Consider the following 25,443-nt stretch of genomic DNA (forward strand, 5'->3'; position numbering starts at 1 on the left):
TCTATACTTCTCTTTGAAACGCAGTATTGACAATGTACGATTGTCATTGTCAAACAGATGTTTCACCTGCCAAATACCTTTTTGGAACATTGAGTTGTAAAAAACCATCTTATTGTTAATTTTAATAAACGAATTGTTCCAAATTATCTGTTCACCATAGTTGGAATTAGGCGTAATAAAAGAGTGCAATGACCATGCATGGCAGACATCATAAATAAATGCATTACTAATATGAATGTCGTTTTTTTATAATTACAGTTAAACAATAGGGATTTGCCGTACTTTTTGAAATGAAAATCGAAAAACAGTTTCCAGTAGTTATCGCTACTGTTGTTGTATCTGTTCACCCAGGTACACTTAAGACTATGAATAAAATACTTAGTATGTGTGACATTTAGTCCACCTGAACTGATAGTACCAATCATAGAGGAACGGCGAATTTTTTCGGGTTTCCCACTCCAAATGAAACGGAAAATAATGGCATCTAGTTCTGTTATAAACTCGTGTGGGGGATTTGGAAGAATTTGAAAGAGATGAACCAACTGTGAAAGCCCGAGGGCTTTAACAATGGAGTAAGGTCCCTCTGCGACCAGACACCCAGTAAACGTTTGAGCCTCGAAAGCTTAGGAGGAAAATTCAAACTGAAGAGATCTGATCTGTTATTTGTAAAAGAGACGCCTAATAAAGCAACAGGACCGTTAGACCAGTTCAACCCAAAGATGTTACGAAACCATGGATCCTCTGTGTCTGTCTACCTAGTGGGAAAAGGGAAGATTTTTCCATATTGACTTTTAGACCCGACGACTTCTCAAAAGTACTAATAGTTTCTTTTAAAGAACTATAACTACCGTCTAAAAACATGGTCGTATCGTCCGCATATTGTAATATTTTAATGTTGTTGTCAAAAAGAGATATACCATTGATAGCATTATTATCATTTACACACAGTGTGAGAACCTCAGCACAAATTAGAAATATATAAGGGCTTAAGGGACAACCTTGGCGTACTCCACGGGATATTTTAAAATCAAGGCATGAGTACCCATTGTTAATGATTCTGGCGGAATTGTTAGAATACATAGTTTTATTTATTTTACTCTCCTATTAATTATATTCCTCACCTGATGATTGTTCTTTCATTGTTAGTTTTTTTTTTAATTCAATTTCTTCTTCTTCATTTATTTGTTTTACCTCTACAATTATCTAAACCTATCAATAAAACCTTCAATAATTATTAAATATTAACTAGATTAATCATTCCTATCTTGTTGATATCATTAATAATAATTAGTTACTATATTAATTACTAATATTATTTACATATTTATTAATTATACTTACACAAGTCCCTTGAATCTTTGAGAGTGTTGTACATAGTTTAATATTCCATTAACTTCATGTTTATTCATTTCTCTCCCATCCTCTGTCTCTATGATCGTCCTCTCTATTGATGTTATGATTGGTAGAGAGAGACCAGAGTAGAGAGTAATATAATCTTCATCAACCTTGTTAAAGTAACAGACTAGATGCACACAGTATATAGGAATCTGAAGGAAAGTAAATAATAAATAAAATATTAATAATAATATCATAATATAATAAATATCTGTTATTATTTTACAATAATGTTTATAAATTGACTATTTTTGTTATAACTAATGAAAGACGAATGGTCATGGGGTTAGAGGGGGTTATAGTAGGGCCAATTTAATATTCAAATTGCTGTAAAAGTGGTGTGTTTTGTTAAAGTGCACAGTTACAGTTATATATTAATTGACTATAAAGAAACACAGTGTTTTTGAACAAAAGAGGAACAGGAGGGTATGCAGTGGTTCAGGGAAAGGGTGAAGGTGAGGTGAAGGTGGAGGTGGGGGGGGGGAGTGTATCACATATTTTGTAAGTTGTATGGCTTGTTTTACTGTTCAGTTGTAAGTTATTCTAGTATAGGGAAAAGAAAGCTAATAAATACAGGATTAACACTGACTAGAAGGAAAATAAAAATAAATAGAATAAATAGACTACTAAACTATAAATAAAGAAATGTTTTGTTTTAGAGAGGGTGGGGTTGTGTCCTTTGTTTTAAAGATCAGGAGATGGAGGCAAAGTGAAGAGTGTTACGGGTGTACATTGCTGTACTTTAGCCAATCTCATTGTGGGGTGAAACAGGGGCATTAAGTTTTGTATTATAGGTTGCAATATTTGTTTCCGTTTATAGGGGCCAGTTTTGAGCTAATCTACGGGACCTATAGCGAGATAGATACATTTTGTTTGGGGGGGGGGGGGTGGGCGGAGGTGTAGTTTAGTTGAGCCTCTTAGAGGGTTAGTGGGAACCAGGCAAAATGCTGTCTTATTCTATAAATTTATGTTTGATTATGATTTATTTCGTGTTGATTCTTATATCTCGTTTTGCTTCAAGTTGTTAAGTAATTAAAACCTGATGTGTTAATGTTGCTTAGAACAGTAAGCTCTAGAGTTTCTCTGTTGTGTAGGCAATGTGATATAACCTGTTGTATTTGAGCCTTGGGGGAGTAATGGTGGTTCAGGTGAGGGCCTAATAAATATTCAATTAGGTAATTAACAGTTCTGGACCTATTTGTTTTTTAAGGTTATTAAGTAGTTCAGTAGCCAGGGGATAAGTTTCAGTTTCTGTAGCATACAATAATCCACTAGTTACTTTGATAACTATGTTTTACTTAATTTTTGGTATTAAAATCTGTTATTTTATTTATCACTACTGTTTGTTTAGACTTGACCTAAATTATCTAATTATGATGCCAAACAAATATAATTAACCGACAAAAAAACCTAGAAAAGGTTAGTGATTAGTCATATCAAACCCCCTTCCCACCCCTCCCCGACTCATTATCAAACCGATAGTTTGGGAGAATAATAAATAAACTAATTTATTTGTGATGTGTTTTACTTCACCGTATCCCTTCAGTGTTATCCTTACGTCATTCCTGGATGCTTTTTTTAGGAGTTCTATGGTTGACTTCTGTGATTTCTGACTGCTTATGTTATCGATGCCGACATCATTTGAACACAGCTCTGTAATAGTCTGGATGTCTTCGGCCTATGAAATAAAATGACCAAAATTACACAATGTTTAATTTGCCTTTATCTGCGCTAGGTACTGACACATTCTGGTTAAATGCCTTCAAAAAGTATTGGTATTTCATATGTTGGTTTTACATGTCTGTCTCCACTCTTTCACCTCATCGATGTATACCATTTCCCTCACAACTTCCTTAATCTGTGATTCATAAAACTTTTTATTTCATATTTATTCAACTGTACGTAATATCATCATTTTGTGATACTCTCAATTACTATGAGGATATTCTAATTGGCATATACCATTGAAGTGGTACCAACTGCCCCCCTCCTCCTCCCCATCGTCCCTCTATTCATATTCCTACCTGAATATTACCCAGAGAGAACAATAGCTATTGATAACTTCTCAATTTATTTCATTCTTGTGAATGTTTGCAACAATTTAAACCGCATATCTCATGGTTAAACTTGTATAATTACCAACTCCAATGGGATATTCCACGGTAAACTATCAGTTAAATATGCTATATTAAGTACACAACTAGTAGTTAAATATATTAATTACACAACATGGGCTATGCCTGATCCTTAACATACGTATACCATCTTATCACCAACCTGTTTCCATTTACCAGACTGTACATCAAGTAGACAGGTCTCTTCCGGCCAAAGAACTTCAGAGAAAGAAAATATAAAAAAAACATTAATATATGACTATTCGTGCTTACCTACAATAGCAAAATTAAACCATCATACTGAATATTTGAATAATTCTCGTTTTATATTTTGTTTTTGCTGGTGGGATCTCTCTCTCTTCATATCTCTTCTGGTTTATTCAATTTTTAAACAGTGATAAACAAACTAGATTTAAACTTACACAAGGGATAGGTGTATTAACTACCTTAATTAAGCAGAAGAGTCGAAATATTTACAGCAATATCTTTTCTTAACGTCACTTTGGTATTATTAGTTATTGAAAAAGAAAGGTCTTTACTATGTGTCGTTTCTTGAAGACACATGCCCCCCCCCCCCGCACTCTACCTTATCCTCTTTTCTCACAATTAATAGACAAAGTTCGCAGTTAAGTTTAAATTGAATAAAAATAATTTAAAAAAAACACAGTAAAAAAGACTAATTAATTTTTTTCTTTTCAGTCAAATTTTTGTACATCGCTTCATCATCATAATATTGATACTGCTTCCACCTACATGAATATAACAGATGAAAAGTCATTTTTAACTTCAAAATTCAACAAACGAAATTACAAAGGATTGGAACGCATTGAACCATCTCATGTACCCCATACACATTGGAATATAGTATGCACTATTGGTCCAGCCATGCACGTGTTATAATATACTTGTTTCAATAATTCCCTCCAAAAGTTTTCTTCCCCTCCAAACACCCCACCCCCCCCCTTCCAAGCACACACACAGTGATAATGTCCAAATAACCACCCAAATAGCACCCTTTTCACGCTCATTTAACAAAATCCCATTGTGAGCTGTCGCCAAGTAACTTTAACATTCGTTGATTTTGCTGTTTCCGGTATCATCTTAGGACTGATGGATGCTGGCAATTGACAATAATAAAACCTGTGAAACAATATAATAATGCAGTTAAATTTGTGACTCTTTTCACTGATCAAAAAAAAAAATGTTTGAAAACTTGTCGACGATCGTTCCTCTCACGTTACTAATATTTTCTGAATAATGTTGAACAACACGTATCCATCTTAGTGTTATCATAAATGATGTTTCTGTATCTAAATTATCTAATATACAGTTTACACGTTATATGCATAATGATATAACTACAAACGCTACCATTACTTTAAAAAAAAAACTGTAGCTGGCATGTAACTGTGACGGTTGAGCATATTTCAAAAGATTCCTCGGCTGATTTTTTCGTTCTTCTCTCTGTTTCCTATTTTAATTGTGATAAATTGAAGTGATATCTCTGTTCCAATATATTCATGGTCATAATAATGTTATTCTTATGATAATACATCGATTTAAATCAACAAACTTAAATATATACGTGTGATATACCTACCTCGTGCCAGGTACGAGGCTCGGTTAAAATACACTGACCCGTATTGTATTGAAGTGTCTTTCACATAACTATTCAACTAAGATTTAAACTAGGCACTTTAACGTAAAACTATCGTGACTGTCATTTGTGGATGAAGAAGTATTTGATTACTTTATTTATGTTTAAAACATCTGTCAACTTTCACCAAAACATTCAGTATATGCGTGCCTTATGAATATCACTATCGACTTTAATGGGAACTATTTTCGATAATTCCAATAATGGAATTACATCAACATTGGTGTCAATTGTTATGACTTACTCAAAATACTTTCATTGAAGGAGTGTAAGGGTCTAAATAACAAATGTAACTTCATTTTTTGTAATACTTTTTTTCCAGTAGTTAGATCTCTTGCAACGACAATACATACAGATTGATGATACTATTGTGCTGTGTCATAAGAAAACTAAACTGATTTTGTTTTTCATTTTCGACATTATATCAGGGAATGGTATACCTGTAGTGGGACTGAAATTGAGGAATAATCTTATAAGTAAGGGATCAGCCATTGTATCCAATGATTCAGTCGGCTGCTTCAAATGTATTCTGTTAAATTGCTTTCTTTCCCCTATAGTTCTTTACTAAAGTTTAGAAATACGATTAACAAATATTTAATCTTCTAAACGGTGTTAACGTGAAGGCCAGACCTACATAAATATCTGAATATTAACTATTCTAGACGTAGTCCTACATACATATCTTTATGTTGATTATTCTCGACGTAGGCCTTGACCTTATTGCATTTACTGTGATCATTTTCATTATTCGTTATATTTTTCTAATTACCAAAGCTCTTTGAATCTCTTAGACTGTACTCCATAGTTCAATAGTCCAATAACGTCTTCCTCAGTAAGTTCTGCACTGTTTGTATTTACTGATAACTTCTCCAGTGTTGAGAGGGTTGGTAAACAAAGACCAGATTGGAGCACGATATCACTTTTATCTACATTACTGAAGGACCACTTGAGCCATAGATCTGATATTGGTATCTACAGTGAGAGAAATATCAGGATTATTATGATCGCTGAATTTAACTTTCAACCCCTACGTTTTTATATTTAAAAGCTTCACTTACAGTGTCACGTATAATTGGTGTCTATAATGTAAATTCTACCATTTATTCTGTTCCGAATATCATTGTATTCAAAGAAATATATATACATATATTGCACAAGTTATCCTGAACACTATCATAATAAAGCAATAAAGTTGCATATTAATTATTAAGAGCAAAATGTTGTACTGACCTATAAAGACAACAATACGCAATAAAAAGAGCATCACGAGGCTATGTTCGAGTGTTATTACTCTATGTCACCCTTTAATAGCTATGTAGTATTAAAACGTATACAATTGGATAAAACTCAACCTAAAGATAAGAAATCAATGTGTGACAGGAACCATTTGGTTGCTTTTAACATGCAAAATGTATCTTGTAAGCAGAAAAGACATAACAAAAGAAGCCCCCCACCAAAAAAAAATGTAAAATACATCCATTTGACGCTTTTGCCTAATGCTATAAATTCTATAGCGATTTAAATAGACTGAAGGAAAAAATCATTAATGATCACCTTAATTTGAGTAGCATTTCGAGGTACCATACATTAATTTTTTTTTACCACTGGTGTATGAGAATTGCTACAAACAACTCGAACTGCTGTTTTACAAATCACGGCTGTATGTTTAGGTAAAAGCACAACTTGACCAGTATACCATGATTTACGCATTAGAGTACGTAAATGTAAACAAGGCCTAATATAACGGCACTGCCATGTGTGAGTAGTACTGGTAGCCCATTAAGTCATTATGTGTCATGTGTGAGTACAATAGTAGCCCATAATGCCTAAGTATTATTATGTATTACTCTAAGACTCGCTTTAATTTTAACTTAGATTCAATTAAAGGACTGGTTCAGTTGTCATACATGTTTATGTTTATGAAAGAGGACAATAAAAGAAACACAATGGTGAAAAAAAACTGTTCAAATATCTTTTTCGGTTAAAGAGATATTCAAGTGTAAAGTTGTATTAGGTTGTGTAGAAACTGCTGAAATCAGACTACAGTAGCTGTGATGTCACATCCTTACATTCCTGAAAAGTCCTCTTTTTTTTTCTCTAAATATTTTGTGAGATTTCATGACTTTCAACCAAAAGATATGTCATGAAATCTCATATTTGTCAAAAGAAGTATTTGAGATTAAACATCTGAAGATTTTTTGATTATATAATTTTCAAATGTGTTAAAAAATGTAAATAATTTTTAAAGAAATATATTCACAAATGTTAAGGAAGTGAGGATGTGACATCACACTCACCCTCACAGTAAGTCTTTCTACACCAGTCATTTTCAAAGACATTTTGATATCTTCAAAGTGCCATATCTCCTTAACAGGGCCTGCTATCATGGTATATAGTTTCTTCACTGTTCTTTTTGTCTTTTTGTGCTCTTTCATACAAAATAGACATGTCAAACACCTGAACTAATCCTTTAAAGATGAATCGATATGATTTTCAAATTACTCCTCGCAAGTTAAAATATATCCTAGTGGTAGTACCGTAGGCCACCTGCTCAACAAAGCTGTTTAACTTAGCCATCTATATTGCATGTTACTTTATCCTTCGCCTGGGTGAAACTGTTGAGCAATGCGATGTAGTCAAAATCAGCCGACGCTCGCCCACAATTCTCACGTTAACAGACCGCCACAGACGAAAACATCTCTCGAGAATTCATCACACAGTCGACCTACCTTCCTAGCTTAGTGTAGAGTAACGGGTTGGTCTTCACTGCACTGTTGTTGTTTTAGTATACAAAAAAATATGACTTAGGTTTTGTTGTTTATGCAAACATTTTGTGCAAAATTGTAATGATTAGTTTATGATGAAGCCACATATCTTGGTAGGATATGTAATAACTTTTACAAAGCTTTCTAAACAAAACGTGCAGTAATGATTAACGTTGCTAAATTGTGCCATCGCTACCTGGCTTGGAAAAATTAAGTCGCAATTTAAGGACGTTAACATTAACAATTTCGAGGAGTAATAAACCTTGCGCAAGATCGTGATATGTGATGGAGGTTGAACACTGAGCATGTCGGATAGACGGGACTCAACTTACAGGCTATACTACTAGTACTAGTACTACTCACCGAAGTAATGTGTGTTCGTGTAAATCCATAGACTTAATGTACTTCTGACTATTACAATCATATTTCTATCAATCATAACCCTAAGTTAATTGATGAGTAACATATAGGCCTATAAGGTCAAGGTTGCTTTAACTTTGGATCTTCAAGTAATCCTTGAAAAATTAGTGAGGCCCTAATAATAATGCGACTTTCGAACTAACCTAGACTAGAGAGAAACAGGCTGCATCTTAAAATATTATCATGTGTGCAATTGGTGGCTTAACTTGATATCCAACTCTACTAAAGAATATGCTAAGCATAATTAGTGAATTACACGCACCTAGCCTACTGATGCTTATCTTGGTTCCTTCTAATATGAACTTAACACTAGGTCGGCGAGCAGTTAGACCTAGGGCCTAGCCTACAAGATAGGCTTCATTGGCATTTAAAAAAAGCAACTTGACTGATAACGCTGACCGTAAAAGTTCACACCAAGGGAAATACGTTCCACATGAGTTATTCCACAATAAATAAGAAATAAAGAAACTTAACACCTTCGTAGGCTACAATGTATTTAAAGTTAACCGAACAAACTTTTCTTAGAAATGGTATTGAATCACTATCATATGTTTCGCTATATTTAATCCTAGTTAAGGTTCATTACATTTTTACGTGTAGGCAGATGCTCCTGTTAGTGTTACTATACGTAGACCATGTGAGCATACGCACCGCGCTCTGAGTCTGTGTAGGCCCTGGTTTAAACTTACATTACAACCAATGTAACGCTTAAGCGGTTGCCGTAGGCCACAAAGTTAGACAGAAAAACAGCAAATCGACAACTACCTTAAACTCGGCAATACAAATTCCTATTAAATTTAATCCATAAGCCTGACAACAGTTTACACGAGTTTAACTTACACTTACCTGCATATGCTAACTAAAATTATTTAGTTTATAGCCGTACAAATGCATTTGACGGTATCTTTTGGACAAGGGTATTTTCATTGAGGGGAGAGTGCAATGATCTCGTTCGGCAGTTGATGGGTTGATAGTTCGACGAGTTCATTTGGAACCGTCATTAACTCTGTGTAAGTGATAATTGTTGCGTTGTGTACGTCATGATATCTTTACGTAAATTTTCCATAAGTTTAAATGAAAGCAGGCTCTACTGGCTGTCATCCTATTAATATCGTATGACTCTTGTAAACTATACCGGGTCAGGGACCTGGACCATGTTTACTTCTCGGCGGGGCAGGGATAGGGGGCGTTAAAGTCCCCATTCAGAGGGCAGAAATAAAACAATGGCTATCAAAATCACTCGCTTGCAAATAGATATGATAAAACTTCTATTGAACAGTACAAAAATATACAACATGTATCTGCGGTAGAACCGAAACAATGAAACTTCTTCAACATTATTTCAAAAGGAGCCGAATATAATATTGGCATTCTTCCTTGAAGTTAAAAAACAACAATATATTGTATCTCATTACCTCCGTTTGACTCATAGTTTCGTACTGGAATAATAATTACTGTTAAGTGTACCAACATTGGACCTTCACACGCATGCATGTCAGGGTCATGGTACACAATATTATATTTCAATATCGCAATTAGGATTTTTAAGAACGGCTTCGGGCGTATTTAAAATTAATAAATAAATGCGAATGCTTTGTGGATATTTACTCACTGGTATATTATTTATCGATTATCAGAGAATTCTAACTAAATTGTCAGAATTGATTTTAAATAGTTTTGAGAGAGGTCACAATTCGAAGACAGCAAACACGGAGACATTAATATCACATCAATAATTATAATTTACCTCTTACATACGGTTTGTATGTGTACCTTGAACCCACCGACGGAAACAGATTGGACCATGATGCATTGTGGGAGCAACATACCATAAACTCATGCAATATGATGCTTAGCTGTCAAAGCAAATATTTGCGTTCTCTTTCAAACTGTGTCCGCCACAAAAACTCCTTATTCCTGCAGTGCATAGTCTATTCTACACACTCTTAGATATCAGGATTCCTTCCTTTAGTCGTGCGGTAATGTCCAAGTGACATTTATTATGATCTTTTTATGATATTTTCGGTTATAGAAAGATCGTCCCTAACATGACAATACATTGAGAATAATGAGCTTATAATCCAGCGAGATTGCTGTTACAGTGGAAGAACATACCGTACGTACGTACATTGGGTCGTCCCTCTCACAGTGACATAATGTACCTCGCGCAAGAAAAGTGTCTGCAACATGGAAACATCAGTGTCATATGTTGCTACGACACACATTAATGTAACAGAGGGCGCCATTCTGTAATACACAAAGTGAAAATATTTGCTACCTTCGATGTTTTCATGCTTGACAAACATATTGGCTTTGTTTGAGCAGCACTTTTCTTCTCTGAAGCGAGATTGGAATATGGCGGTGCATTGTGGGAGGAGCTGAGTAACATTATAATGTACAAATAACAAATAACGCAATCTAACGCTATATTTGTCAGAACAACTAGTTTGGATACAGACTCATAATTTACAGGGAGAGAGAACATCGTTGCGATTTGTTTTCAAAATGAAAATGCCCTTAATAATGTTGTGAAGTTTTCATTTCTTTAAACAGACAAAGCGGGGAACTGTGTGGGCGAATCGGATTTGTTTTGACGTCGGATCATCTCTGAACTGACTGTCAAGAGAGACTTTCCATACACTACATACAAGTAAGATTCATTGCATTTACACAAAAAAAGACCCAATGTAACCTGTGTGATGGTGCGCTCTCACAGCCCTGACCGTGCCAGGGGTACTGAGTAGTTGTGACGATGCCAGGGTACTCAGTAGCTGTGACAGTACCAAGGAACTGGGTAACTGTGACAGGGCCAAGGTACTAAGTAGTTGTGACAGTGTCAAGTTACTGATTATAAGTGATAGTACCAGGGTAATGATTAGCTGTGGTAGTGTCAAAGAACTGAGTAGCTTTGGAAGTACCGAGGTCCTGAGTAGCTCTGACAGTGTCAGGACACTGAGTAGCTGTGTTAGTGCCAGGGTACTGACTGGCGGTGACAGTGACAGGGTATCGAATAGCTCTGACCATGTCAGGGGTACTGAGTAGCTGTGACAATGTCCAGGCCTTACTCAGTAGCTGTGACAGTACAATGTACTGAGTAGCTGTAGTAGTACCAGGGTACTGATTAGCTGTGACAGTGCCAAAGTACTGAGAAGCTCTGGCAGTGCCAGGGCACTGAGTAGATATGGCCGTGCCAGGGGTACTGAGTAGTTGTGACAGTGCCAGGGTACTCAATATATGTGATAGTACTAACGTACTGGGTAGCCGCGACAGTGCCAAGGAACTGATGGTAGATGTGATCTAATCCCAGGGTGCTGAGTAACTGTGACAGTGCAAAGGTATTTGGTAGCTGTGACTGTGTCATTGTACTAAGTAGTTCTGACAGTGCAAGTATACCGAGTATCGCAGACAATGCCAGGAGTACTGATTAGCAGTGACAGTGCCAGGGTACTGAGAAGCTCCAACAGTGGCAAGTTACTGAGTATCTGTAACAGTAACAGGGTACAGACTAGCTGAGACAGTTCCTCGGTACCTATACCTATGACAATGGATAATAAATAGTTTTGACAGTAACATGAACATGCGACAGTGGTACTAGTTTTGAAATTAGTTTTGAAAGTTAAATGAAAAATTGGTAGTTGTGACAGTGTCAGGGATACTGAGTAGTTGTGACAGTGTGAGGATGCTGAGTATATTTGACAGTACCATGGCAACTGAGTAGCTGCGACATTGTCAGGGTAGTTTATAGCTGTGACAGTGCCAATGTACTAAATATATGTGACAGTGCCAAGGTACTGAGTAGCTTTGACAGTACCATGCTACTATTTATTTTAGGGAAGAAATGAATGTCTGATTACATAGTCTATAAGACTTGCGTATGCCATGACATCAATTCCTAATACTTTTGCTTCATCTATTCTTACAGATACCTGATCTATTTCCATATACAAGCTGAATATGTTTCTGTGAACTGTGACTCTTCGTACTATTCCCAAATATTTGTAACAACTGCTCCATACAAGTACAATTCTACTTTTGTCTGACAACGGTTCAAGTGTTCCAGAATGAGGTACCGTTGAGGCTGATTAGTTGAGATCAATATCATTTATTTTGAATGTATTGACCGTAACATACAATTTGAACTTGCCTTGATTTCGTGAGATATGCACTATCATATATATAGTTTAAACCATTTGGTTGAACGATTTTGATAAAGTGGTATTTAATACTGTCATGCTGCAGCGTGGATTTCTTTTCTTTATCTGAGTCTAGTGTAAATGCAAATGTATACAAAACATACGACAATTATTCATAGTAGGACTACAGTGGGACTTCTCTTACAGTATTAACAAATATCATATATAAATTTAATTTAACCTGAGATTCCTATTGTTCTTTAGAAAAGTATCATCAAGGGGAAAATGTTTCTTGATTAGTATTTTTCATTAAAAGTGGATGACATCAGTATATAAAGTTTACTTACTTCATGGCTTGATGCTATCTGCAGGAGCTGTATGGTCGACCTCTGTAGTAACTTGCTGTGTTGTTCGTTGATGGTGACCTGACTTGAACAGAGCTCTTTGACAGTGTCTACAATGCCTTCAACATTTCCACTCTGTTCTAAAATGCAAAGGATTGCAAACTTGTCACCGTCTTTCTTGCTTTTCAAATATTCGATGATTTTCTTGCCAGCGGTGGAATTCAACCCACAAGCGAATCGAAAGACGTACTGGAGATCAAATGGATCCATCTTCCCAAGAATTGGTTCCAGGTCAGTTGAATCTTTCACCTTGCAGAGGATATCCACCACACGAAATGACGCAAACCATTCACAGAATAGTTTATGGTAAAACCTGACTTCAATCTTCATCTTATCGCTCTTACCAGGAGTCTGTCCATATGCAAAATCATACATCTCCTCCTCTACTAGGATACCAACAAGAATGTACTGATCATAAAAATCCTGACCGAGTCGATGGAGGAATTCTGCTTGGCTCCACGCTATTTGTTGATTCTCTTTACTGAGCCCTTCGAAAGCGATTTTATCAAGTTCACTGTGATTATGTTCTAATGATTTTGAGTATTCTTTAGCATTGAAATCTTTGGATTTGTTTCTCGTGTGACTGTGAAAGCAATTCATCGCATGGCGAAGAAAGTCAGTAACAGATTTAAATTTCTGAAAACACTCTATTTCATGAGTCATGTGAGAGAACATAGTAAAGAAGAGAGGATTCTGACAGAGATCATCAAGAATGACATTTTCCTTGAGACCTTTCTTAACTTTAGCAATAGCTCCCTCATCATCTCCACAAACAGCTTTACGGATGTACTGATCACGCGCAGTCACATCAAAACCAGTAAGTTTAAATCGTTTTGTTTTTGCCCTGTCATACTCATTAGGTAGATACCTGGTTGTCAAGGTAACGTTAGCTTCTTTGAACATCTTGTACTTGATAATGCGTCCTACGTCATTTTCCTCACCATTACCGTTGGTGTCTCTCCCTGGGTATTCATCATAGCCATCTAACTGAAATGCTACAGACTTGCAACTCTCGAGTATCTCCTTGATGTCTCTCTCCTTGACCCGGTGTTCCCTTGGCACCAAATATCGCTTGATCGCTCTATAGATTGACGGAACATTACCCAACTGTCTAAGTCTGAGTAAAATAAAAATATCTACGTCAGCGAGAGGTGAATCTTGGACACCATTACACCAGTCATATGCTAACTACAGGGTCAGAGTAGACTTCCCGTACCCAGGCTCTCCTTCGATGATACGTCTGTTTCACCTTCTATGAGGATCATTGAATATATTCTTGTAAGAATCTAACTGTTCCCATGATGCATCTTTACCATACGATGTAGCACTGCCACTCAGTGCAACCACACCGCTCTCGACAAATATCGTATTTACACAATAAAGTCTGTCCTGTATATAGGGTAAAGGTTTTACGGAGTCATAGTAAAGTTTATACTTCTCTTTAAGCCCATCAATGAGTATTTGTTTCTTATCTATGAGAAAAATAAAACAAACAATAATTAATAAACGAAACAAACAGGCCAACACAATCACCAGCAAGATAGATTCTTTGGTTATAAATAAAGTAATGCAATCATTGACCGTTGAAGAACCGACTGGTCAGTCAGTTGATCTTACAACGCATCTTAGAGAGTTTCTTAATGTTGGTGTAAGTAATATGGTAGAAATTCAAATTGGTGTCTTAATTGGAATATTAACTTTTAATATAATACGCATATTAACGTGAGTATGTATGGAGTTGGTGTACCCTTTTTATCAATTCTATTTCGTCATTTAGATTCATTAGAATCCATATTTTAAATTAATTCAGTTTACATTTCGATTCTTTACTAATTGAATCGGTGCTTTTTCTTCCTAAACATAAAAGCCGCATCATGGATGTTTCATGGAACGCGTATTTTATGTATTTTATATGAGTTTACGATACACCTTAAGTAAAAGACACGGAGTTGCAAACACGAAATGTGGTATCACGGTTTCAAAATATCAAAGCTTTGCGAACATGAAAATCGACCAGACGCATACGTCAAGCAAGGATTTAACCATTGCATTACGTAAAGAAAAAACGATATGTGGTAATGCAGTAGGTAAACTACGTTTTAGATAAAAAGTGTGGGTTATTTTACATTGCATCACAAGTCGAGTTTTTTCATGATACAATCATGTGACAATTCAATACTGACGTTGGAAGTTGACACCACCACATTAAGAGAATTTGTATCCCTACCAAAACAATGTTTCTAAGAAAAGAACGCCATGCAGATGGGGACGAGATTAGTTGTTGATTGATAAAGTCGTCGGTAATCTGTCCTTACATGCCCCTTCCTCCTCCTTCCCTCCCAGTCCCTGAATCAAACGAGTAAGTCTAGTGTCACTGTAGTCACTAAGAAATCGTTAAGCTGTCGCAGGTGATGCTGCAAAACTAAACAATATTGCCTACCTTCTAAAATCAGTGGGTCTGAATACTTCTTTCTGACAGAGGTATTCTGTTTATCAGATGCTCGAAAGTGTGTATTTGTTGAAGATAATGCTGCAGGGGTCTCACGGTGTGGAATACTCTCAAATTGTGATGCAGATGCTTCACTTTGAAATGGTTGTCTTGGTGACGACGCTTCCCTCAATTCAGGTGTTTGTGAGTTCCGATTAGCTCCTGGTGTTGTGTCTGTTTTAAGTCCTCTCTTCGAACTTTTCTTCTTTGAACTTCGATTTCCCATCTTTATACCTTGGTTAAGTAACGGAAGAAACTCAGTAGAAATTGATATAGCCTAATTAAAGTTATACAGCTCATTAATATGTAAAATAGCTTATACACTATATATATGTTTATCAACTCAACCACGTAAAAATAAACTAGAAAAAGGAGCTTAAAAATATTAAAACTAACGAACTAAAACTAACTAAGACCAACCATATTGCATCGAAGAGCACTTTGGAAATCAATAAAAATAATAACAGTCATGCACTTATTTTTAAGCGACCAAGAATGTGGGAGAAGCCTGAAGGAATCAGCACTTCTATTTAAATTTGGAATCTTTTCAATTTAGAAAGTCATTTCAGATGGGACCTTAGATTGCTCTTGGATGAAAACCCCACCTTACTTTGACCCGATCAGGGATCGAACCCCAAACCCCTCGATTGCTAAGCCCATTGCTCAAAATACCGCCACCGTTATCTACTCGGCCAAAGATTCTGTAGTTTCTAGTTCACAGTCTTCTATATACTACAGCAATTTGGTCTTGATTCATTATTCAAATACCGCTCATATTTACTGGTACATGAGCGGAATCATAATAACCTAGATCACGAATAGTATGTATAATCCTTCATGACTGTTTCATTAAAGATCGTCAACAACATAGCTTTGTCTATAACAGCTACTACTGTAAGATTTATATTCATCTATTAGCAAAAACTCGTATGAAAACATGTTTGTAAAACTCTTCTTTACCGAATTGTTTACACAACAGAACCAATTATCGTTAAAATGTTGCCATCCAATTATCCAGACTATCAATACAGTCTCACCAAACCAAGTATTTTAGATTCCTAAGAATCCAATTCAATAGATTAAATTACAGACCACTCTGCCAATATTTAATACATGTAAGGAAGAATCAATATGTGGCTAAATGAAGTATGGCCTGGTGATCCAATTCAATAGAAGAAAAAAAAAACTTTGCTCACGAGATTCAGCATGTTCAGAAGACAATGAGAGTATTCTCTTGCAAGAATTTAATCAAAATGGTGAACGGTGTACTAAACGAATACTAAACGTTCTGTAATCTTAATTTGGTTATTGAATGAGCTCAAGGTTCATATTTATATATTCGTCTAATTGCTTTTCATCAGATTTTATACTTTAAACTTTTCCCTTCAAACAGTTTGGTATAGAAGATCAAACCAATATGAGGCAACATTTCCTTAAAGCATTATGAACATTTTACAGGGAATTAATATAAGTTCATATCATTAACATTATCAAGAAAATATCTAAAGGTAAACAATTTTACGAGGATTTTTAAAATATATAAATAGAATTATGATATTATCAGGCAACCTTTGGCCTTCGAGACCTCAATCTATAGTATGACAATAGGAGTTGTGGCAGCTCATGTGCAAATTCAGTTCGTAAATGCAACAAATAAATTAAATAGCTAGATCGAGATTCAAACGTTTGTAGATACGTAGAGATCACAAACGTTTTGAATTATATAGCTCAGTTTATATTCACATTAAACATGCATATAATTCGGTTTGAACGTATTGACATAATGCTCTTTTAATTAATATAGCGTGTATTGTCATATAAGCTCGCAGTGAGAATATGAAATGATGGGACTGTAAAAAAAATTGCTATCTTAACAGATCAAATGGTGTTATGCTTTTGTCGGTTTTGTAAACCAGTGCGCTCGGCAGAACAAAAACCAGCAATGTCTAAGTCCACCCAAACCGAAAATGAATAGAACCGAAGAAACACAAATTAGCATTTTATCTGCAGAAAATTAATAACACAAAAAGTGATATTCCTCTGTAGTATAAGACTAATTTAAAACCGAATCTATAGTTCGGAAGATTCTACTGTTTACATGATCTGATAGATAGGTTGCTTTCATTAAATGCTGAATTGATTCAAATTAAAACAAGTTTGGTAGCAATATTGGATGTATGGTATAAATTTCACATTGAATCTTTTAAATGGTATACTATTTCTTAATGAAACGGAGAAAATGATGTAATGACATATAGAGAAAAGAAGAAGAAATATATTTTTTTTATTTAAAAAAAAAAGGTGAAGACAGTTTTGAAATGTGTAGTATAATTATATTTGTATACTGTTAAAAATCACAGACAACCCTTTTAGCTATAGACATTTCTGAGAAACATGATATAGAAAGGTACAATAAAAGTATTTTTGCTTGTTAGTGCACAAGTATTATAATATACGATACATTTTAGTCATGGTAGACCGGGTTTGAATTTCATTGTATTTGTGTCCTGCTTAATTAGTAATATTCTTAGGCATGTTACTACTTTAGATCAATCCATATGAGTCTGTCGTTTGATTCATTAACAGTAAACACAACACGACTAACTAAACCTGTATCCATTCAGATATTTATACTACCACAGTTATTATTATGTGTTAAAGTAAGTTGGCCTGACGTTTCGATCCTCGCAGGATCTTCTTCAGAGGCTAAATGCCAAATACAGTAACAGAAGGGACAAAAACACGCACAGAAAACAGACAGGTTAATGAGCATGGTGAACACAATGAGATAGATCAAAGGGGATTATAAGTAGACAAAGGATGGTGAGAAGAAAGCAACAGGGAAATAGGAGGGGTAGGAGATAAACAGTGGAGGGACAAAGAGAGGATTAAAGGAACAGGGTAGGGAAGTGTTCACCGTGCTCATTAACCTGTCCGTTTTCTGTGCGTGTTTTTGTCCCTTCTGTTACTGTACTTGTCATATAGCCCCTGAAGAAGATCCTGCTAGGATTGAAACGTCAGGCCAACTTACTTTTACACATTCTATTACACAGGCTCTCTAGTAGATAAGCAGTTTGCTAACAGTTTTATCTTACTTTGACAAATATTATTAACTAGTACAGTAAAAGAGTAACCAATAACAGGCATGAAAGGGTACATTCAATGGCGAGATTTTGTTTTTAAGAAAACAATAATGAAACATAAAACTGTAGTTTAAAATAATTCGGTTCGTTAGAGTAGACCATTGCTCTTGATATTAATAGAGGGAATTATCATAAGCGAATAAACGCGGAAGGCAAAGAAGAAATTAACAGTACTGTTCAAGTATCGTTATACACTAATAATGTGTATATGGCATAAGTTTACATCATTCTAATGAATTATATTAAAATCACGGATATTCTCTGTGCCATTGTAAGTTAACTCCTTCATATGAAATGATTACTTGAATTTCTGAATATCTTCTTTCTGTATACTAATTCTTGCTGTAATGTCACAACGAATTTCAACATTTAGCATAATTGTTATCTTCATACTTTTAACATTGTTACGGTAATAATAAACTAATGTTAAGAACCTTAAAAAAATGCAAGTTAAATTACTTGAGGCTTGTCAACGCCAAATGATGTCTCATGTTATATGTGGACGTTATGTTGTGCACATGAAGTTAAAAGTACACTTTAAATTTACAAATTAACAACAAATTAACATTAACATTTTAGTCTGGACAAGAAACGGACTTCGACATTGGTGTCTTTATACGATATCCACATTGTTAAAGAGAATCTCGTGTAGATTGAAAATAGCTATCAGAGTATCAACCGGCTTTAAAGGAAGATTTTTCCACTATGTCATATTAGCATATAAAGTTGTGACTGCAGTCGAATGTCTTTATATTTGAAATGCTAATAGTACAACTTGTAATGTTTTATAGATTATTGTGGAGAGGTCCGCCATTTCAAACGACACGCATGATTCATAAAATTCGAGAAATTTTCATGAAAAAAATGACTTACCTAAGAGAAAAGTTGTTCACCGTGTCAGATATAAATATGATTATCAAAATGCATAATTGAAATCACGGCAATCATATCCTTTTAATTGAAGAAGTAGTAATACGGTACGGCCGGTATTCAGGGAACACTCCTTAATCAAAATGGCGACTGGCTGAATACCAAACGTCTCTGTCATCTTACTGGTTATTGGTTGGGCTCGATGTTCATATTTACATATTCGTCAAGAAGTTGTTCAACTTATCTTTATCAGATTTGAAATTTAGACTTTATTACTTTTTATGGTTCATTTATGACTTTCGCATCAGCGGGCAGTGCTTACTTTATGGTGGTGCTATCATATGGGGTATATTAGGTGATATAAACCACGGTATTTTATCATCAGCCAGGGTAAAACCTAATGCTAATATAGTAAGCAATGTCTCGTACAAACAAAAATAAGATGTATTGTTGCCAGGAGTTAATAACTTTCAGCCTTTACCCTGCACTCATATAATTATATGATTCAGTAAATAATGATTTAACCTGATCAGTAGTACGAAATGTCAACCGAAAAAAAAACAAACACGTATTTTACATTGAAGGGAAGCAAATAGTAAAACGTAGCTTATATGTATTTCATGATTATAGGTGAAGGAATTATACACTAGTATAAATGCAATTTCGGCCCTCAAAAAAAGTGTAGTGATATGTTAGCTTACTGTTTTTTTTTATATTTTTTTTATAGAATTTAGACCATCCAAACTCCATGAAGTTGAGAGTGAAAATAAGTTTGTTTTCAGGAAGTGGTTTAATTCGCAAGAACAAAGCAGAAACCATTGTATGAAGGGCTATGTAACAGGTATAAGTTCATTAATTTAGTTGCTAGAAAACATGTCAAAAATAGTAACATGTTATAAACTACTTTACCCAACCTAACTACCTGTCAATTCTCAGGTGTGGATCCAAAGGGACGAGGGCCTGCACAACTCCCACCTTGTACACTCCATAAAAAATATTAAAATGAAGTTATTAGCAACATTCGGCTTCAACGTCCACAGGACGACATCCTCTCTTTTTAATAAATACTGGATACGTCCTTGATTTCCTCAGACTTCACAAAGCCATTCTATTCTTTGCAATATCCTACATAATATATCTTCAACCCATTTCGTAGTCTGTGTACCATAAAAATATGAATTGAGTTGATACGGATTTGCATTCAAAATATTGTCGCTGTAATTTACGCTATGAACATGATACCGTAAACAAGGTAATGCACACATTAAAACACGGCGGTAACCTATCTTGGTGGGAAAATGTGAACGATCAAGTTAAGAATTCATTTCTAGTTACAAGATTATAAGCATTTTTTCATTAGAAGTAAACAATTAAATGGGAAATTTGTGGATTCAAATTATTATCCTAAATATCCTACTGGCATGTTGATATTTTTGAAACAGCATTTTCGAGCATTTCACTCATACTCATACTAAGGGGTGTTCTACTTGTGTAGTCGGACAATAAACACATTGCTTTGGTGGAAGGTACAGGCTATTTGGATTCACCAGGGGTTACACTCTGGAATGTTACACAAGACGTCATGAGACATCATAATGCATTGGCATAATGAGTAAACTTGCCTTAATTATTTGTGTAAGTCATAGCTCATTTAATTTCAGCCATTGGGAAGTGTTCAAATCCTAAAAACCCTGTAGCTAGATAATTTTGTTTCAAGTTGAGACTTCTAATTTGCTTCAAGTCAATGGTAGTTTAAAATAAGCAGAATTATATCCGTGAAAACCATTTCTTATTAAATAAGGAGTGGCCAGTAATACGCTCAGGGTTTTAGAAAGACATTTTGTTCACGGACATGTGTACAACAAAGCACATGATTGTTCATATCTTAATTGATATTGTTTTAATGAAACTGAGAAGGATCCTAATTAGTTATAACTGGAAGTTTACAATATTTCAGGATGATATTTTATTGCTCACAGTATCATGGTATACACCCATGCTCACCATACTTAATTGGTATAGATGTAATTTGTACCTAAGTTTAATAAAAAATAGTAAACAATATCTTAAACTTCTGTAAATTATCAATATGAAAGACCTCGAGGTTTAACTTATCACAAACCACTTCACCGTAACTTATTACTATTGAATCGTTAATGCTTGGTATGACAACAAACATATTTAGTGGAATATATTGTCTAAATTGTTCCCAAATATTATGCTGATGGAAGGTCATGTGAATTCAACATTGGTCAAAGTCTTAAAACTTTGCAAGATTCCAACTGTCATTATTTCTATTATGCATGGCTGTTTTGTTTCACTAATTGTTACAGGATTTGACCGTTGCTGTTTTAATTGGATGAGAGGGTCTCCATTTGCACTAATGACTATTATCTGTCATCGACATTCAGAAGGGTAATACTTTTACAAAGTCCAAGTTATCTGGTATGATGTTCTGGCACTTGACTTCAGAATACAATTTCCTCAGTTTTACTATCAATCAGGTGATTCCATAAACGGTACGAATTAATAAGGCAAGGAATCACTATAAGCCTGCTTGCTTTCTGGTTATAATTACTGTCTGTGAGTTATTGCACTCTGTATGTGATTGATCTTCAGTTATTGCTTGTGTATTCTGTTGATTTCATCCAAATTTGCTAAACAACTGCCATTATGTTTTCATTACCCTGGATCAATAGTCAAATACTCAATAGTCAAAAGACTCAATAACAATAAAAGTGACGCTCAGCTTTATGGCGGGCCATCAGTCTCAAATCGTGGGAAATCGACTTATACCTATTTCCTTCGACTTATACCAGTTTCCAGCAGCTTAAATTGACCTCTACCGATTTAAATCGACATATACCAGTTTAATTCTACATATCATAGATTTAAATCGACATATACCAATTTAAATCGATGATATGTAAAATAAATCGATGATATGTCGAATTAAATCGGTAGAAGTCAATTTCCGTGGACTTATACCAGTTTCTAGCATCTCAAATTGACATATACCTATTTAAATCGACATATCATCGATTTAGCTCATTAACATATTCCAAATCCCGATTTCGGTGTTGATTGACGTGTGGAGATACACCACGTGCAATATGAGATCAGGAATATTTTGATCTGAACTAACGACTTGTTTTGTCCTTTTTTTTTTGGTTGTTTCCTTTCTGACATTTTTTTACAAGTTGCAATAGTACCTGGATTATTCGGACAACTTGATATTGGATATCTGTGTAAAAAATCTTGTACTTGTGTTTCTTCATGCAAAGTAGGCTAATAACCGGCTTAAATGACCCGAGGGCAGCTTACCCCTTATAAAATGTTTCATTCGCACAAAAGTTGGACCGTCTACTTTAAACAACGTGGGGACTTTGAATTCCCCTCCCTCACCGATATGTGCACGCAACTGTTAATACTCGGATTATCACCTGAAATGGAACTATTTTAAGGAGCGTAAGAGGAATTATTATCTTTCTCGTCACGTTCTAAAACAATAGGAAACTAATGCTGTATTTTGCATTATAACAAGTTTGTAAAACTGGTGGTCTACTAACTCTGACCGTTTGCAATGTGTGCAAATCGTCATTTTGATTTGCTGTCTATAAACTCCAGTTGATTCAATATCTTGGGCATATCTGTTGGTGTCATTTGACAATAGTGACGTTACGTTTATGTTTGATTTGCCCATATTGATTAATTTTGTGTCTATATGACTGATATTATTCAGTTATCAGCGTCGCTCTTCATCTATAGTAACCTTGCCTGCAAAGGGGAATATCTCAACCCATCCCGTTTCCCAAAGAAGAATCTTGAAAATACTGCAATCTTCTGGTCTTTCTTATGTAGCCAGTATACATTTGCAGCCAATGTACCTATTTAGAGTGTAGCATATCATGTAAGAACTGGCATATGCTTGTACAAAGCATCCTAAAGATAAATTAAAGCAAGGTAAACAGAGTTCAGTTTCTGCTACGAGTCGCCTGCCTTTACAAGGATACAACACGCAAGTGCATCAAAAGGAATACAACGCACCTCCTGTAAATCCTCAGAGTAAATACTAGTTATTCACCATACAGTAAAGATGGATTAAAAGACAGAGTACACAAAACAAATTAATCAAGGAAAGTAATTAAAATGTAACACGCTGTGCAGCACGGACCCTCAGCCTACGAGTTTAAGAGTGGAGGGTGCATCAAATACTCCTTCAGTTCCCTCGGGTCACTGGACTATGGGTGTGTGTGTGGTGTGGGGTTCCGGCGTCTAACATGATCTCCTTGGGGCGTCGTATAATGAAAACATGAAAACAAATTAATCAAGGAAAGTAATTAAAATGTAACACGCTGTGCAGCACGGACCCTCAGCCTACGAGTTTAAGAGTGGAGGGTGCATCAAATACTCCTTCAGTTCCCTCGGGTCACTGGACTATGGGTGTGTGTGGGGTGGGGTTCCGGCGTCTAACATGATCTCCTTGGGGCGTCGTATAATGAAAACATGGACTGGTCTCTCAGTAAGACGTCAACTAAACCAGCATCACCTAAGTAATGTGTGACAATCAATTAGTTTTCTTCTAGAACTCGTCTCTGCTGCAGATATATGGCAGCTTGGAGTGTCTCGGTGAACGGTAAGTTGCTTGCTAAGTTAGCAATTTTAGAACAAAGAGAAACTGTGACAGTAAACGGGGGTAGAGTTTACACCAGTCACACCCTTGTGTCCACGCCTCTCCCTCAAGCACCCGTCTAGAGAGCAAACCACAAACAGGATTTGCCTCCAGCAAACTGTAATCTGTATAATCAGCTAATCTTGTAGTGATTCATAGTTCAGATTAAAAAAATGAAGGATAGAGCTCACTCGGCCAAGGAAATAACTCCTCCATTGCTCACGTTTTAGTTTGTCATCATCATTGTTCGCGTGTAACGAACAACTATGAAACTACGTCACAATACTTCACATTGTGGCAATATTCTTCTTGGTGCTGACAAACCGTATTATCGAGAAGCTAGGGCTTAAATTGAAAAATGTAATTGAATACGTACAGTACACAATTTGTGAAAATATGGTTGCTTTTGTAATTACCTGCCATAGCAACTATATTGCAATATAATTTTTTAATAACAAAAATTACAGTATCAAAAACATTTGAAATATTTCGAACATAGTCTACTAAATATAGTGACACTACCTGCTCAAATACTTTTAATTCATAATAGACAAAATGAAACATAGAAACGAAAAATAGCAAGTACGCAGTACGTTTCGATTTGTTTAAGTCATTGTAATGTATTTTAAAGCACAATTTTAGTTTGTGAACAAGATATAGTACTTCATTTGGAAACACAACAGTTTACCTTATTAAGTTACTAAGTATACTCCGACCCGTAGCGAGCCTGGGCTTCAGGAATGTACTCTCCCCAGCTCTCTCCCCTCTGTTCCGATCATGTGTAAAACTACTTCACAAGTAACTGGACATGGGTTTTGTGCTCGTCATTATATTATTGGTGACCATTAAACTCAAAATACCTAGCAAAGGGTCTGAGTAAACTACATTTTCATGAAAGCTGCATTTTACGGAAGGTTCTTACTTCCACCATTCTGAGCAGTTCGCCTTGTTAGATCTATGAAATAAAACGGCTTTATGTTGCCTTGTATTGGCTCCATTGCGACCCCAAAGTTTGGATCATTACGGAAGTGGCAAATGCTGGTAAGTGTAGTTTTAGTCTAAAACTGAAAGAACATTTTACAGTAATTTTACTAGAAAGATCTTCAGACACTCGAGACTATCGCTTGAATGGTATCATACGTTACAACCAGTTTGTATAAATTAAAGTATAAACGCAAAATGCAGCTTTTACATGAAAGATATCATGTCCACTCCAACATTCAAATTACTAATTACTTTATTATAAGAAAGTACTTATTTTGATATTAGCTCTAGTGATAAATTAATAATTATGTTAGCAATGATAAGGTCAAGTTCACTGAGACATGCGATACAATTGAATCATTGTAATAGTAATTAATATTTTACAAAATATAACAAAG

At 35.3% G+C, this 25,443-nt stretch overlaps 2 protein-coding genes across 11 annotated transcripts in view; one reads left to right on the top strand and one right to left on the bottom strand.

Annotated features, from left to right (window-relative positions):
• LOC139983661 (very-long-chain 3-oxoacyl-CoA reductase-like) overlaps positions 1–25,443 on the top strand; it is a 262,428-nt gene that overhangs the window by 90,582 nt on the left and 146,403 nt on the right. The window lies entirely within an intron of this gene.
• LOC139983648 (uncharacterized) overlaps positions 1–25,443 on the bottom strand; it is a 180,711-nt gene that overhangs the window by 69,590 nt on the left and 85,678 nt on the right. For 2 of the 9 annotated variants that reach the window (XM_071997337.1, XM_071997335.1), the window contains exons 7-8: positions 2,954–3,073; positions 1,342–1,547 (exon numbers count right to left, since the gene is read on the bottom strand). The exons of 6 other annotated variants lie outside the window; for them this stretch is intronic. In XM_071997337.1, the coding sequence (XP_071853438.1) occupies positions 1,342–1,547; positions 2,954–3,073 (326 nt within the window). Of the gene's footprint in view, positions 1–1,341; positions 1,548–2,953; positions 3,074–3,672; positions 3,729–25,443 lie in introns of all 9 variants that reach the window. One more of the 9 variants, XM_071997336.1, reaches the window with a different exon arrangement.

The sequence above is a fragment of the Apostichopus japonicus genome, chromosome 16 (genome assembly GCF_037975245.1).
Source record: "Apostichopus japonicus isolate 1M-3 chromosome 16, ASM3797524v1, whole genome shotgun sequence".
In the NCBI taxonomy this organism is placed as follows: domain Eukaryota; kingdom Metazoa; phylum Echinodermata; class Holothuroidea; order Aspidochirotida; family Stichopodidae; genus Apostichopus; species Apostichopus japonicus.